The 18,673-nt window shown below is 27.0% G+C and overlaps 1 protein-coding gene across 1 annotated transcript; it reads left to right on the forward strand.

Annotated features, from left to right (window-relative positions):
* Positions 1-4,101: 4,101 nt before the first annotated feature.
* Positions 4,102-4,995, forward strand: LOC150030159 (agamous-like MADS-box protein AGL80). Its single transcript, XM_090310012.1, has one exon. The coding sequence runs from the start codon at positions 4,102-4,104 to the stop codon at positions 4,993-4,995; it is 894 nt and encodes a 297-aa protein (XP_090166138.1).
* Positions 4,996-18,673: the final 13,678 nt, after the last annotated feature.

Consider the following 18,673-nt stretch of genomic DNA (forward strand, 5'->3'; position numbering starts at 1 on the left):
AAAAAGAGAAAACGAAAATGTAATAATAGATTATAAAAATAAAAATTAAAAATAATAATAAATTTTTCACATAAAAACAAAGAAAAGAAAAAGCAACAGTTCATCTCAAATATCAATTCAAACGGTTACATGTAATTCCCATTTCACACCTAATATAATATATAAATATATATTTTTGGAATAATAAATATACAACTCACTCAAATATTACTCATATATCTATATTGAATTATTTATTTTCTATGGTGAAGTAAGACTAATAAAAAGGATGTGGTTTAGGATGTATACATTTTTGTATAATTCATCGGTTTGTGATGTGACAAACTTTTTTTCCCAAAATATATTTTTGATTTTTTTTGTTATGTGATTTTGAAATGTTGAAATAGGATAAATGCAATCCATTGAACCTAAATATGACTTTCAATGAAATAAAACATAATGAGCAATACTTGGTGATTAATATTTGGATGTATCCTATTTCTATGCATCTCACTTTCATCGCACACAATAAGAATTAAAATATTTAAAAAAAGATATAAAAAGAATTTATCACGTAACAAATTATGATAAGATAATTTGGTGGATGCACAAAGATAGATATAGACCCAGATATATCTGAGTAATTTTCATACTGATACAACTTTTCTAATCATATGGTAAACTGTGATTGGACTATTGGGTCAGAAAGATAGGTGGAATGCAGGATGCAGTGGGGTATTTTTCATCTTTAATTACCACTAGTTACTAAAGGACAAAAATGCCCCTAGTAATTCATTTACCAAGAGAACAAAAAAACTTAGAAAAAGAAAAATAAAAATAAAAAGTTTAACCCCAAGGCTTATAAATAAACTCCATTGTTGCACCTTAAAATCAGAGTCCAGAAAGAACAAGAAGAACAAGAAAGACAGAGAGAGCCTCGATGACGAGGAAGAAAGTGAAGTTGGTTTGGATTGCAAGCGATAATGCAAGAAAATCCAGTTTCAAGAAACAAAGGCTCAGATTGTTAAAGAAAGTAAATGAACTCACCACTCTCTGCGGCGTTTTCTCCTTTGCCGTCGTCAATGGCCCCGACGAGGACCATCCCGTCATGTTGTTTTACTTTATTTGAAAGAGAGAATAATTTAATAATTATTAAGAAAAAATTAATGATTATCTGTATATTATCCTTCTATGTTTATTAATATTGATAAATAGTTGATCATATGTAATACTTTCATTGACAATAATGATATGATATTTTAATAATTGACCTTCTAAACAAGTCAAAAATGACGTAAGTTACATATCTAGTGCGTCGGTTTCAAAAGATACGATAAGAACATTGATTTCATGATATTCAGATGTCACATGCAGAACACGACATCATAGAATATGTTTAATTAGATCTCCAGAAGTGACATCGATAAAAATAGTAACCTGAAAAGCTAACAACTCAAAGCATTCACACTCTTAAAAGTTAAAACAAATATTCTTAATCATGAATATTTATGGAAAGTAAAAATTTAGTCTCTTGATCTTTAGTATGTAACAATTTATAGTGTGTTTGGGGCGAAGACTATCCTGAGATTATAATAACTACTAAAGTAAATACTATTTTGTATTCCCCAATTAGTTACAGTCAATATTATTTCTAAACCCTCATTTTCTATAGTATTTACTGTTTATTATGGCTTTTACTATTTCACATTCATAGCTTTTTATTCATTGCTACAGTGTTTACTATTTCTTTCACAAATTAAAATAGTTTACACTTCAAACACATACTATTATAAATCAAGCTAATATAATCTATACCCCAAACACAAACTATTATAACTTAACTATAATAACCTAGGACTATAATAATCAACTCTTTGCCCCAAACGCCCCTTAGTCTATACACTTTTAAATACATAACGATTGTTCAAGATACAAATGACATCATTACAAATTTCAAAATACAAGTACTAAATTATTATAAAACAAAAAATATAGAGACAAAATCATGAGGTGTTTTCAAATAAAGGAAAATGAACCAACTTATTTACAAATATAACAACTCGTTACTATCTATCAGTGATAGATCACGAGATTGATGTCCATCGTGATCTGTCGTCCATTGATAGATGTCTATCGCGATCTATCACTGATAGACAGTAATATTTTTTTATACTAAAAATATTTTCAAGAGTTTTACCATTTAAAACAATTACCCTTAAATACATTACCCACTAAAATTTAGCAATTAAATTATTACTTTCATAATATTCACTATCGTTTAATTGAGATAAAATACCTGCCTTGAAATTCACGAAAGGAAAGAAATCATATTACAAATCTCGGTACATTTCATCAATAAAGAAGAGAAGATATTTTAACCTTTGGTACTCATAGCCTTAAAATTATAAAAGATTAATGGCAATAAGAACAAAAGAAAAAGAGAAAAAGAAAATGTAATAATAGATAATAAAAAAATTTAAAAATAATGATAATTTTTTCACATAAAAACAAAGAAAAGAAAAAAGCAATAGTTCAACCAATTGTCTCAAATATCAATGCAAACTTAACCGTAATTCCCATTTCACACCTAATATAATATATAAATATATATTTTTGGCATAATAAATAATAATAAAGTTCGTTTTTAGTCAAAATGACAACTCATAATGATATAGTAATATTTAATTTTGGGTTAATTGCTATATAACTACCCCTACTATTCCAGATTTTCCTTTTGACAACTCATCTTCATTCACCAATCACAATTCCAATGTTGACTGACAAAAATATGAATTTTTGTTTCGAAAATAAATTGTTTAATTTTTATTTTTTTTTTACAACTTTGTATGGTTTGAATATTTATAGCTTTTGTGATATATTCTATTTCTTTTTCTTTTTATTTTTTTCAAGTAAGGTTTGGTAGATTTAATGATTTCTCTAAAGGAGTTTAATTATATAGGCTACACAAATTTTGCTTATAATTAAACATCAAATTTAGGTTTTGGTTAATAATTAGTTTGTTTTGGATTTTGGGCTTTGAAAATTGTGTTTGTTTTCTCCTAATCTTTTTACAGTACTTTTCATCCATCATTAAGAAAAATTTGCATCCATAGCCAACTTTGTGTAGCTCACTTTATCGTCTGACTATAATTTGCCAAAATGAACATAGCTTCAACTGGCATAGTGTTTGTATTATTATCCTCAAAGTGAGAGATTCGACTCCCCTACCCCACATATTGTCAAAAAAAAAAAAAAAATCATAGTTTGTCACAAGATCAACTCTTCTCATATATACATATATACAAACTTGGGTGCATCCCGTGATGTACTCATTTTTGTAAAACTCACTCGAGTATCAACGTGTGCATGGAGATGAGTATAGTCTTGTGGCTGCACTCAAATATTACTCATATATCTATATTGAATTATTTATTTTCTATGGTGAAGTAAGAATAATAAAAAGGATGTGGTTTAGGATGTATACATTTTTGTATAGTTCATCGGTTTGTGATGTGACAAACTTTTTTTCCCAATATATATTTTTTATTTTTTTATTTTTTTGTTATGTGATTTTGGAATGATGAAATAGGATAAATGCAATCCATTGAACCTAAATATGACTTTCCATGAAATAAAATATAATGAGCAATACTTGGTGATTAATATTTGGATGTATCCTATTTCTATGCATCTTACTTTCATCACACATAATAAGAAATACAATATTTAAATAAAGATATAAAAAGAATTTATCACGTAACAAATTATGATAAGATAATTTGGTGGATGCACAAAGATAGATATAGACCCAGATATATCTGAGTAATTTTCATACTGATACAACTTTTCTAATCATATGGTAAACTGTGATTGGACTATTGTGTCAAAAAGATAGGTGGAATGCAAGATGCAGTGGGGTATTTTTCATCTTTAATTACCACTAGTTACTAAAGGACAAAAATGCCTCTAGTAATTTGTTTACCAAGAGAATAAAAAAACTTAGAAAAAGATAAATAAAAATAAAAAGTTTAACCCCAGGGCTTATAAATAAACTCCATTGTTGCACCTTAAAATCAGAGTCCAGAAAGAACAAGAAGAACAAGAAAGACAGAGAGAGCCTCGATGACGAGGAAGAAAGTGAAGTTGGTTTGGATTGCAAGCGATAATGCAAGAAAAGCCAGTTTCAAGAAACGAAGGCTCAGATTGTTAAAGAAAGTAAATGAACTCACCACTCTCTGTGGCGTTTTCTCCTTTGCCGTCGTCAATGGCCCCGACGAGGACCATCCCATCATTTGGCCATCTCTCTCTGTCGCTCAACACCTCTACCATCGCTTTCTCAGCCTTCCGGAAGTCGAACGCCAGAAGAAAATGACGAATCAAGAGACATATCTCAAGGAATGCACCACTAAAGCTCAAGATATGCTAAAGAAACTCATCAAGAAGAATCAAGAACTCGAACTCGATCTTCTGATGCATCAATTGCATCAAGGTCATCATATTTCCCAACTCACCAATGGGGAATTTCTCGCATTGTTCTGGATGGTCGGAGAGAGAATAAGAGACTGCCAAAAACGAATCGAGTATCATCAACAGGTTCATCGTCTTCCTCCTCCTCCTACTGAATTTGTTCCTTCTAACTCTCATCTGCTTGAAATAGGGAGCAATGAGATGGATCTTGTTGATAATGGAAGGAATTTGATGGATCAATGGTTTATTGATATGGTGATGAATTTGAATGATAAAATTGGGGGAAATAGTAGCAATATGGCAGGGGAGTTAGGGTTTGTTCAATCGGAAGTGAATATGGGCGATTTGATGAATAGAGAAAATTTGATGGTGGGAATCAGCGAATTAGGCGGAACGGAAACGATTATTGTTGAAGGAGATGGCGATGAGAACATTTTGTTATCGGAGTGGAATTTTGGGGTAAATGACAATTCTGGAATGTGTGAGATTGAGAAGCTTGTGAACGACATTAATGGCGTTGGTGTTGAGGCTACTGTTAGTCAAAAATGATTATGTATTAATATTAAAATATATTATTAATAATTACAATTAATATTAAAATATATTATTAATAATTACAATTATGTATTACGTTTGATTGATAACGAACGATATGGTATTTCAATAATTGAAAATCTAAACAAGTAAAAAATGACGTAACTTACGTATCTAGTACGTTGGTTTTGAATGACATGATAAGATCATTGATTTTGTGGTATTCAAATGACGCGTGCACAACGAGACATCATATTATTATAGAATATGTCAGGTTAGAGTCTTCACATGCGACATCAATAAAAATAGTAACCCTAAAAAACAACGACTTAAACCATCTAAACTTAAAAACATAAAGGTTGAAAAAACAGTTTTAGTCATTAACTTTTAACGATTTAGGTCGCGTTTAGTAACTATTTGATTTTCTAAAATTAAGCCTATAATTTTTTTTTTTTTTTTGCCTTTGTTTTTTACTTTTTACTAATATTTTTAAAAATCAAGCCAAGTTTTGAAAACTAAAAAAAATCATTTTTAATTTTTTTTAATTTGACTAATAATTCAACTCTTTACCTAAGAAATATGCAAACAATTGTAACAAAGAAATTACGAAGAATTAGGCTAAATTTTTAAAAATAAACAATAAAATGGTTACCAAATGAAGTATTAGTCTCTTTTGATTTTAATATATAACAAACACTTATTTTTATATTTTTAATTTTGCAACAATTTAGTCCATATACACTTTCAAATTTTTAACAATTGTACAGGGCAGAGACTACATTATGACAAATGTTAAAATACATATACTAAATTGTTACATAATAAAATTGATGACTAAGACCTCATTTGATAATCATTTAGTTTTTTTAAAAAAAATTAAGCCTATAGTTCTTCCACCTCTAACTTTTTAATTTGTTATCTACTTTTTACTTGTATTTTCAAAAATCAAGCTGAATTTTGAAAATTAAAATAATAGTTTTAAAGGCTTGTTTTTCTTTTTAGAACTATGCTAAAAAAATCAATTTTTGTACTTGAGAAAGATGCAAATGATTGTAAGAAATTAAGATGAAATATGTTAATTGTCAAAAAACCAAAACCAAAAAACAAAACGATTACCAAATGAGACCTAATTTATTAAAAATAAAAAATATAGAGAGAGAGATGTTGAGGCTTAGTTTGGAGTTGTAGCTTCTAAAATAATTTCTCGTGATTGTAGTTCTAAAAAACAATTGTAAAATGAAGAAAATTAGTAGTATTTGTTCAATTTTAATTTTGAACATGAAAAAGTATGTTAAATTTTTTGGATAAATAATAGTAAATTGTCGTGATGGATAATAATGCCTAAATTAAATAGACCTATTTTCAAAATTTATATTTTATTAAATTATTTAGGAAGCATTTAGGACAAGGGTTATCATCAAAATATAATAACCACCTCTTGCTACAAGAAAACTAATTCAAAACCTCCAATTAACTACAATCATCACTATTTCAAAACCCCCATTTGCTACAGTATTTACTATTTACTACAACTTTTACTATTTTACATTCATCATTTTTTTTATTATTTGCTACAGTATTTACTATTTCCTTCTCAAACTAAAATAGTTTACATCTCAGACACATACTATTATAACCTAAACTAAAATAATCTATACCCAAAGACAAACTATCATAATCCAACTATAACAATCTATAACTATAATAACTAGTTTATTGTCCCAAACGCCTCTTAGATGTTATATCATATATGTTGAAAACTTAAATTTATATATTCTTTGCTCTAAATTTATTCAAAGAAAAAATATAAGATTATTTTTTAAATATAGGAGAAATATGTGCTATTATGTAAAGAAAAAAATGATAGCATTGCACTAACCAATTTAAAATTTTAGGATATAGATATTCACTGCATAAGGAATATACTAAATATACAAAATAAATCTTAATCTATAAATAATAATATTGAAATTTTGCTTAAAAGTTGGTCATAAACAAATTTTTAAAACGATGAGAACAAATCAGTCTTTTGAAGAGTGTCCATGCATAAACAAACCAATTTAGACTCTCAACTAAAACTTCTTTCGAAGAGTGTCCATGCATCAAGTTTAATCATCTATTTTATTAATTCAACATCTCGAAAAGCCTATACACCTATAAGAATAAAATGCATCGACAATTTAAAACGGAATTATATAATTTTTACAATATTTTTCAAACCAAATCTTAAAAAATATGATTAATCGATAAATTTATGAAAGTTCAAGATTTAAATAGGTATAATTTAAAATGAAAATTTCTCCAAAATAGATTAAAGACAACATGATCTCACATGTTTCATGAATAGCCCTGACACACATATGTATAGATTTAAAAATCTTCCACGTGGCCTATCATGCATGCAATTCCGGAAACTGGTGAGACGTGAAACTGTGAGAGTTGTATTGTAATATTTTGGATTTAATTATTCTTCTTTTGGCTTATTCTTCAAAAGTATTTGAGGAATATTCTTTTTAAATAATATTATGGATAATTTGAAATTATCATATATATAAATATATATATTAAATCTGTAGATTGATGTTGTTTTACTTTATTTGAAAGAGAGAATAATTTAATAATTATTAAGAAAAAATTAATGATTATCTGTATATTATCCTTCTATGTTTATTAATATTGATAAATAGTTGATCATATGTAATACTTTCATTGACAATAATGATATGATATTTTAATAATTGACCTTCTAAACAAGTCAAAAATGACGTAAGTTACATATCTAGTGCGTCGGTTTCAAAAGATACGATAAGAACATTGATTTCATGATATTCAGATGTCACATGCAGAACACGACATCATAGAATATGTTTAATTAGATCTCCAGAAGTGACATCGATAAAAATAGTAACCTGAAAAGCTAACAACTCAAAGCATTCACACTCTTAAAAGTTAAAACAAATATTCTTAATCATGAATATTTATGGAAAGTAAAAATTTAGTCTCTTGATCTTTAGTATGTAACAATTTATGGTGTGTTTGGGGCGAAGACTATCCTAAGATTATAATAACTACTAAAGTAAATACTATTTTGTATTCCCCAATTAGTTACAGTCAATATTATTTCTAAACCCTCATTTTCTATAGTATTTACTATTTATTATGGCTTTTACTATTTCACATTCATAGCTTTTTATTCATTGCTACAGTGTTTACTATTTCTTTCACAAATTAAAATAGTTTACACTTCAAACACATACTATTATAAATCAAGCTAATATAATCTATACCCCAAACACAAACTATTATAACTTAACTATAATAACCTAGGACTATAATAATCAACTCTTTGCCCCAAACGCCCCTTAGTCTATACACTTTTAAATACATAACGATTGTTCAAGATACAGATGACATCATTACAAATTTCAAAATACAAGTACTAAATTATTATAAAACAAAAAATATAGAGACAAAATCATGAGGTGTTTTCAAATAAAGGAAAATGAACCAACTTATTTACAAATATAACAACTCGTTACTATCTATCAGTGATAGATCACGAGATTGATGTCCATCGTGATCTGTCGTCCATTGATAGATGTCTATCGCGATCTATCACTGATAGACAGTAATATTTTGTTATACTAAAAATATTTTCAAGAGTTTTACCATTTAAAACAATTACCCTTAAATACATTACCCACTAAAATTTAGCAATTAAATTATTACTTTCATAATATTCACTATCGTTTAATTGAGATAAAATACCTGCCTCGAAATTCACGAAAGGAAAGAAATCATATTACAAATCTCGGTACATTTCATCACTAAAGAAGAGAAGATATTTTAACCTTTGGTACTCATAGCCTTAAAATTATAAAAGATTAATGGCAATAAGAACAAAAGAAAAAGAGAAAAAGAAAATGTAATAATAGATAATAAAAAAATTTAAAAATAATGATAATTTTTTCACATAAAAACAAAGAAAAGAAAAAAGCAATAGTTCAACCAATTGTCTCAAATATCAATGCAAACTTAACCGTAATTACCATTTCACACCTAATATAATATATAAATATATATTTTTGGCATAATAAATAATAATAAAGTTCGTTTTTAGTCAAAATGACAACTCATAATGATATAGTAATATTTAATTTTGGGTTAATTGCTATATAACTACCCCTACTATTCCAGATTTACCTTTTGACAACTCATCTTCATTCACCAATCACAATTCCAATGTTGACTGACAAAAATATGAATTTTTATTTCGAAAATAAATTGTTTAAATTTCTTTCTTTTTTTTTTTTTTATAACTTTGTAGGGTTTGAATTTTGTATAGCTTTTGTGATATATTCTATTTATTTTTCTTTTTCTTTTTTTTTTTTTCAAGTAAGGTTTGGTAGATTTCATGATTTGTCTAAAGGAGTTTAATTATATAGGCTACACAAATTTTGCTTATAATTAAACATGAAATTTAGGTTTTGGTTAATAATTAGTTTGTTTTGGATTTTGGGCTTTGAAAATTGTGTTTGTTTTCTTCTAATCTTTTTACAGTACTTTTCATCCATCCTTAAGAAAAATTTGCATCCATAGCCAACTTTGTGTAGCTCACTTTATCGTCTGACTATAATTTGTCAAAATGAACATAGCTTCAACTTGCAAAGTGTTTGTATTATTATCCTCAAAGTGAGAGATTCGACTCCCCTACCCCACATATTGTCAAAAAAAAAAAAAAATAGTTTGTCACACGATCAACTCTTCTCATATATACATATATACAAACTTGGGTGCATCCCGTGTTGTACTCATTTTTGTAAAACTCACTCAAGTATCAACGTGTGCATGGAGATGAGTATAGTCTTGTGGCTGCACTCAAATATTACTCATATATCTATATTGAATTATTTATTTTCTATGATGAAGTAAGACTAATAAAAAGGATGTGGTTTAGGATGTATACATTTTTGTATGGTTCATCGGTTTGTGATGTGACAAACTTTTTTTTCCCAAAATATATTTTTGATTTTTTTTGTTTTGTGATTTTGAAATGTTGAAATAGGATAAATGCAATCCATTGAACCTAAATATGACTTTCCATGAAATAAAACATAATGAGCAATACTTGGTGATTAATATTTGGATGTATCCTATTTCTATGCATCTCACTTTCATCGCACACAATAAGAATTAAAATATTTAAATAAAGATATAAAAAGAATTTATCACGTAACAAATTATGATAAGATAATTTGGTGGAAGCACAAAGATAGATATAGACCCAGAAATATCTGAATAATTGGGCTTTTAAAATATTTGTTTGTTATGGATTTTGGGCTTTTAAAATTGCATTTGTTTTCTCCAAATCTTTTTAAAATAATTGGGCCTAAAGATCACGCTTAAGTCCAATTAATTAAGCCCAAAGGCCAGACTCAAGTCCAATTAAATTAGGCCCAAAGGTTAGGCCCAAACCCATGAAGCCCATTAGGGAGATCTATAAATTGAGAAGCTCCCTCATTTGCAAAGGTCAGCATTTCTACATTTCGAGAGCCAGAGATAATTCATCAACACTCAATAAAGACCTACAGCTACACTCCAGCAAGCAGCATGTTCGTAACTCCAACTGGGTCAAATTACTATTTTACCCTTGGGTTACCTCTGACTCCTTAAGTACCAGTGCTCCTCTAATGAACAACATGTTTATGATCCAACCAATAAATAGAAATCCTTTTCGAGTCAATGAGAGGGTATGGCCCTTTGTTCAAGTCCTGGAGACACCACTTGAGGGAACACTCATCTACTTAATCTCAAAGAGGTAATAAGTGAATTACATCTTGTATTATTATGTTCCCAACTCCCCACTCGGTCTCATCCCAAAATGATAGGCATATTGGGTCAGCGAACTGGCCACCCTCACCCATGTAAATCAAATGACAATCCCTCACAAAAAGGAGTTCATAATATACTCGGGATTAAGACTAAGTCGCCTAGGTCAACTTTCCCTAATTTCTTTATGATGATTTTCATCTATCTTATAAAATATACAGATTCATGAGTAACTTTCTAAAACAATTTTTTAAAAAAGAAATAAACTTTTCTTTTTTTGATTTTAAAGTAGATAACAAAAATAAAGAAAGAAATAAGTGGAAGTAGCGTTTCATTTGATTTTCAAAATCTAAGAATTCAATAAATAAATAAATAACCAAAACCCTTTTTTCATACCAATTTGATTTTGGATCTTTCATTTTTTACAATTAAGATTAGTAAACATTCTTCTACATATTAATTTCTTTGTTTTGTTATTTAACTTCAAAAAAAAAAAAAAAACTAAGCCGATTAGAAAAAGAAAAAAGATTAAGACCTACCAATTTAATTTATAATTTTTTAAAAAAATTAAATTTAATAAATACTTTTCTACCCATTGATTTTTTTTTTTGTTATTTAAATTTAAAAAATGGTTGTTTTCAAATATATAAAAATAAATTAAAATATTTACAAAATATAGTAAAATTTTAGAACTATCAATGATAGATGCTGATAGACTTCTATCTGTGTCTACCAGTGACATTGATAGATTCGTCTATCAATGTCACTGATAGACACTGATAAATGTCAACCAGTATCTATCAGCAATTTTGTTCCATCTCGTAAATACTTTCAACAATTTTACAATTTGAAATAATTTTCTTTTAAAAAAAAGCTAAGCCAATTTTTTAAAAATAATAAATGATTTTTAAAATTTTTTTAAGGTTTAAAAGGGTAAAGGGTATTGAGAATGAGAGAAAATATATGCATGTAAGAAACAATTAAATTAGAGGAAATAAATAAATAATAAAAAATAGGGTAAAGTCAATAGATTATGAAAATGCATATGAATGAATATGATCGGTTTGTTAAGACATTAATCAAATCAAGGAGTTAATGAATTAGAATGTGATTTGAATATTTTCATCTCTTATCTGTGTTTAATGTTTAATGAAAAAATAATTTTAATTAGGTGTAAAAGCATGTTTTAAGACTTTTTTTTTCCTCACTTATTTGTTTTTATGATGAAGTTTGAGAAAGTTAAAATCATCTTTGAGATAAATTTTTGAAAGAGAAGAAAAATGAGTTTGGTGAACATGACTCAACAGCATAAAAATTCTATTTTTTTTTTTTTTTAATTTTTAGAGTTGAAGATTAGAGTCCTCCACTCCACATATTATAATTATTTAAATGATTTTATAAAATTATTTTTTGTGATGAGTCATTTTAATGTTTTCATCTTAAAAAGTAATCAAATGTGATTTTGAATTATTGGCATTTAGTTTTAAAATTGGTTTTATAATCTTCACATCACTCCCAAAAAAAAACTAAGAAATTAGTATTTTTTTCACGTTCTTCTTGGTCAATCACTTGACCGAAAAATCAATCTTCATTGACTAGAAATTATTAAGGCAAATGATAACTATTTACATTTTATGTTAAATTTTGATTTTTAAGAATTAAACTTACAGAACTACTTTTATTCATTGATTTCTTTGTTTGCTTTATTTACTTTCTAGTATTGTTTTAAGAAATCAAGTCAAATTTTAAAAATTAAAACAGAAATATATATTTTTTAAAATAATTTTGTTAACAATTCAAATATTTTGTTGTTGTTGGAAAAAACTAAAACTATGATAAAGAAATTTGAAGAAAACGAGTCTAACTTTTAAAAAATTAAATAGTTATCGAACGAGATCTAAATAACTGTAGGCTTTACCTATATACACCATTACCAAACAATCACTATTTTAAAACATACGTAATTTCGAACATTCTAAAACTTCTTCCAAACGTATTCATTAGAAAATATTCCTAATTTGTCACCAAATATAAACTTGCCGATAGTTGGGAGAAAGTGAATCTATTGAAAATAGATTTAAAAAAATGGTCTATTAATTTTAATATAATTATGTAGATAAAACATCAATTACCATTTTTAAAATCGATTATGGATAATCTAGACCCTACCATTGTCTAACGAAAAGGGTAAAATAAAAAAATAAAAAAGCAAAGAAAGAGAAGATAAGGATGTGTTGGAAGTTGAAGATAAGATTAGAGAGCATAAAATTCACAAAAGAGAAGAGTATTTGAACAAAGCTAATATTGTTTTTTTTCTAATTCAGCTACAAATGGTGGGCCCACTATGGTAAAAACAAATTAATTGTCCCTTTCATTGGGTATTGTTTGTCTTGTTACAACACTAGGGTCGTGATTAAACCATGGGGATATAAATGTTACAAGTTTTACTTTATGAATTCTTTATTTTAATGTTTAAACACACACACACACACACCTATATATATATTGGTCTAAGTTATTTTCTTAATCTTTGGATTTTCGAACTCTATGATTTTAAGGTCCGATGGATGGATGACCTAAAATTGAAGTGAAAATACGATTGTATGTCTTATTTTTCAAAATTAGGGGTTTTTGACATTTTGCTTACATCATATTCGTGTGAAATTATTAAAATGGAATCTTGCGCATGTGGATTGGTCTTTTGATCTCGTTCTTTGCTTTCCTCTTGTTGGAGGAGAAATCTCAGATCAACCACGGACCGCCACGTCATTTTTTTTATTTTTTATAAATAAGTGTATTTGATATTGTTGAATGATATTCACTCAACACCATGTGGAGGTGAAAAGATTCAAAACTTTGGCTTCTTGACCAATAGTAGGTGTCCTAACTAGGTGACCTATTCACATGTTTAACAGATGTTCGTGGGATGAGGTGGAGGCAATAATAAGCTTCTCTAGTCTTGTCTCCATTCTCTAATTGATTCTTCATTCCACGAAAGTTTTCGTTTACTTCAATAGATTTCTTGTGAAAAAATAATAGAAATCGTGTTCTCCGCAAAGAATTGTTGGCCATTCAGTTTTGTTAATAAAAAAATTCAATGAAAATGTTTTGGATTTTTTTCCCATGAAAACTCTCTATTTAAATGCTTAATTTTCGATAAAAAAATTCATGAACATTGTAAAAGAAACCAAATAACACTTCATAAGCATATCAAATTAGTTGGTCTCATAACATTTTTTTTTTCTTTTTATGTATTATAAAATGGTGACAACATTATTGTCAATAGAAAGTTATTCAAATATATTGTAATAAATCAATATATGGCTTTTTTAGCGAAACTAGCTATGAATTACAATACTATCGGATTAGGAATTTCTACAATTAATTGGCTAGAGTTAAAATAGATTTATTTTATCAATTAATATATATTAAAAAAATATTGTATTTGTAGTTTTAGCATATTATTAAGCATATGTTCTTTTTATTATTATTATTATTAAACATATGAATATCATATTTGAACATGACAAAGTTTTTGTGGCTTCTCATAATTTATTATTTTGTCTTTTTATAAATTTTAGTTGATATAAATATAAAAAAAATCTTTGGTTTTTTTTTTTTTTAATTTTCAAACATCTGAAGGTGTGGATTTTTGGACATTTTGGTTGGAAAATTATATTATATATATATAAATTAATTATAGCAATATACATTAATTATGTCAATTTTGTTGAGTTAGAAACTTTATGGGGTCCTCAAATTTTATTATGCTGATATAATATACCGATTCATTAGATCTTTAGTTGTCATTGTAACTAGTCATTCATATATTATATTTATAAATCTATCCTATATATGAAAAAAATGTTATTAGGAGAAACTCTTTACCTATACATTTTGCATTTATATTTTTAGTAAATTTATGAAAATTAAAGATTTAAATAGGTATAATTTAAGGGATGTAAAATGAAAATTTCTGAAAAATGGATTAAAGACAACATGATCTCACATGTTTCTTGAATAGCTTGCCTCACACACATATGTATAGATTTAAAAATCTTCCACGTGGTCTGTCGTGCATGCAATTCCGAACACCGGTGAGATTGTGAGAGTTGTATTGTAACATTTTGGATTTAATTATTCTTCTTTTGGCTTATTCTTCAAAAGAATTTGAGGAATATTATTTTTAAATAATAATATGGGTAATTTGAAATTATCATATATATATATATATATAAGAGAAAAAGAAAATGTAATAATAGATTATAAAAAAATTAAAAAAAAATAATAATTGTTTCACATAAAAACAAAGGAAAGAAAAAAGCAACGTTCATCAACCAATTGTCTAAAATACCAATGCAAACTATCTCAAATATCAATGCAAACTGCTTATGTAACCGTAATTCTCATTTCAGACCTAATATATTATATAAATATATATTTTTGGAATAATAAATAATAATAAAGTTTTTTTTTAGTCAAAATGACAACTAAGAATGATAAAGTAATATTTAATTTTGGGTTAATTGCTATATAACTATCCCTACTATTCTAGGATTTCCTTTTGACAACTCATTCTAACATTCACTAATCAAAATTCGAATGTTGACCGACAAAAATATAAATTTTTATTACGAAAATAAATTGTTTAAAGTTCATTTTTTTCATAACTTCTTTGTAGGGTATGAATTTTTATTCTATTTCTTTCTTCTTTTTTTTTTTTTTCAAGTAAGGTTTGGTAGATTTAGTGATTTCTCTAAAGGTGTTTAATTATATAGGCTACACAACTTTTGCTTAGAATTAAACATCAAATTTAGGTTTTGGTTAATAATTTGTTTGTTTTGGATTTTGGGCTTTGAAAATTGCATTTGTTTTCTCCAAATCTTTTTACAATAATTGGGCCTAAAGATCACGCTTAAGTCCAATTAATTAAGCCCAAAGGCCAGACTCAAGTCCAATTAAATTAGGCCCAAAGGTTAGGCCCAAACCCATGAAGCCCATTAGGGAGCTCTATAAATTGAGAAGCTCCCTCATTTGCAAAGGTCAGCATTTCTACATTTCGAGAGCCATAGATAATTCATCAACACTCAATAAAGACAGCATGTTCGTAACTCCAACTGGGTCAAATTACTATTTTACCCTTGGGTTACCTCTGACTCCTTAAGTACCAGTGCTCCTCTAATGAACAACATGTTTATGATCCAACCAATAAATAGAAATGCTTTTCGAGTCAATGAGAGGGTATGGCCCTTTGTTCAAGTCCTGGAGACACCACTTGAGGGAACACTCATCTACTTAATCTCCAAGAGGTAATAAGTGAATTACATCTTGTATTATTATGTTCCCAACTCCCCACTCGGTCTCATCCCAAAATGATAGGCATATTGGGTCAGCGAACTGGCCACCCTCACCCATGTAAATCAAATGACAATCCCTCACAAAAAGGAGTTCATAATATACTCGGGATTAAGACTAAGTCACCTAGGTCAACTTTCCCTAATTTCTTTATGATGATTTTCATCTATCTTATAAAATATACAGATTCATGAGTAACTTTCTAAAACAATTTTTTAAAAAAGAAATAAACTTTTCTTTTTTTTATTTTAAAGTAGATAACAAAAATAAAGAAAGAATTAAGTGGAAATAGCGTTTCATTTGATTTTCAAAATCTAAGAATTCAATAAATAAATAAATAACTAAAACCCTTTTTTCATACCAATTTGATTTTGGATCTTTCATTTTTTACAATTAAGATTAGTAAACATTCTTCTACATATTAATTTCTTTGTTTTGTTATTTAACTTCAAAAAAAAAAAAAAAAAATTAAAAAAACTAATCCGATTAGAAAAAGAAAAAAGATTAAGACCTACCAATTTAATTTATAATTTTTTAAAAAATTTAAATTTAATAAATACTTTTCTACCCATTGATTTTTTTTTTTGTTATTTAAAATTAAAAATGGTTGTTTTCAAATATATAAAAATAAATTAAAATATTTACAAAATATAGAAAAATTTTAGAACTATCAATGATAGATGCTGATAGACTTCTATCTATGTCTATCAGTGACATTGATAGATTCGTCTATCAATGTCACTGATAGATACTGATAAATGTCAACCAGTATCTATCAGCAATTTTGTTCCATCTCGTAAATACTTTCAACAATTTTACAATTTGAAATAATTTTCTTTTAAAAAAAAGCTAAGCCAATTTTTTAAAAATAATAAATGATTTTTAAAAATTTGTTAAGGTTTAAAAGGGTAAAGGGTATTGAAAATGAGAGAAAATATATGCATGTAAGAAACAACTAAATTAGAGGAAATAAATAAATAATAAAAAATAGGGTAAAGTCAATAGATGATGAAAATGCATATGAATGAATATGATCGGTTTGTTAAGACCCATAATCAAATCAAGGAGTTAAAGAATTAGAATGATTTGAATTATTTTTTTTAAAAGTGTTTAATGTTTAAGAAAAAATCATTTTTATTAGGTGTAAAAGCATGTTTTAAGACTTTTTTTTTCCTCACTTATTTGTTTTTATGATGAAGTTTGAGAAAGTTAAAATCATCTTTGAGATAAATTTTTGAAATAGAATAAAAATGAGTTTGGTGAACATGACTCAACAGCATAAAAATTCTATTTTTTTTTTTTTAATTTTAGAGTTGAAGATTAGAGTCCTCACTCCACATATTATAATTATTTAAATGATTTTATAAAATTATTTTTTGTGATGAGTCATTTTAATGTTTTCATCTTAAAAAGTAATCAAATGTGATTTTGAATTATTGACATTTAGTTTTAAAATTGGTTTTATAATCTTCACATCACTCCCAAAAAAAATCTAAGAAATTAGTATTTTTTTCACGTTCTTCTTGGTCAATCACTTGACCGAAAAATCAATCTTCATTGACTAGAAATTATTAAGTCAAATGATAACTATTTACATTTTATGTTAAATTCTGATTTTTAAGAATTAAACTTACATAACTACTTTTATTCATTGATTTCTTTGTTTGCTTTATTTACTTTCTAGTATTGTTTTAAGAAATCAAGTCAAATTTTAAAAATTAAAACAGAAATATATATTTTTTAAAATAATTTTGTTAACAATTCAAATATTTTGTTGTTGTTGGAAAAAACTAAAACTATGATAAAGAAATTTGAAGAAAACGAGTCTAACTTTTAAAAAATTAAATAGTTATCGAACGAGATCTAAATAACTGTGGGCTTTACCTATATACACCATTACCAAACAATCACTATTTTAAAACATACGTAATTTCGAACATTCTAAAACTTCTTCCAAACGTATTCATTAGAAAATATTCCTAATTTGTCACCAAATATAAACTTGCCGATAGTTGGGAGAAAGTGAATCTATTGAAAAGAGATTTAAAAAAATGGTCTATTAATTTTATTATAATTATGTAGATAAAAAATCAATTACCATTTTTAAAATCGATTATGGATAATCTAGACCCTACCATTGTCTAACGAAAAGGGTAAAATAAAAAAATAAAAAAGCAAAGAAAGAGAAGATAAGGATGTGTTGGAAATTGAAGATAAGATTAGAGAGCATAAAATTCACAAAAGAGAAGAGTATTTGAACAAAGCTAATGTTGTTTTTTTCTAATTCAGTTACAAATGGTGGGCCCACTATGGTAAAAACAAATTAATTGTCCCTTTCATTGGGTATTGTTTGTCTTGTTACAACACTAGGGTCGTGATTAAACCATGGGGATATAAATGTTACAAGTTTTACTTTATGAATTCTTTATTTTAATGTTTAAACACACACACACACACACCCCTATATATATATATTGGTCTAAGTTATTTTCTTAATCTTTGGATTTTC

The sequence above is a fragment of the Benincasa hispida genome, unplaced genomic scaffold, assembly GCF_027475165.1.
Source record: "Benincasa hispida cultivar pf3 unplaced genomic scaffold, pf3_genome.v1.1 HicScf512, whole genome shotgun sequence".
In the NCBI taxonomy this organism is placed as follows: Eukaryota; Viridiplantae; Streptophyta; class Magnoliopsida; order Cucurbitales; family Cucurbitaceae; genus Benincasa; species Benincasa hispida.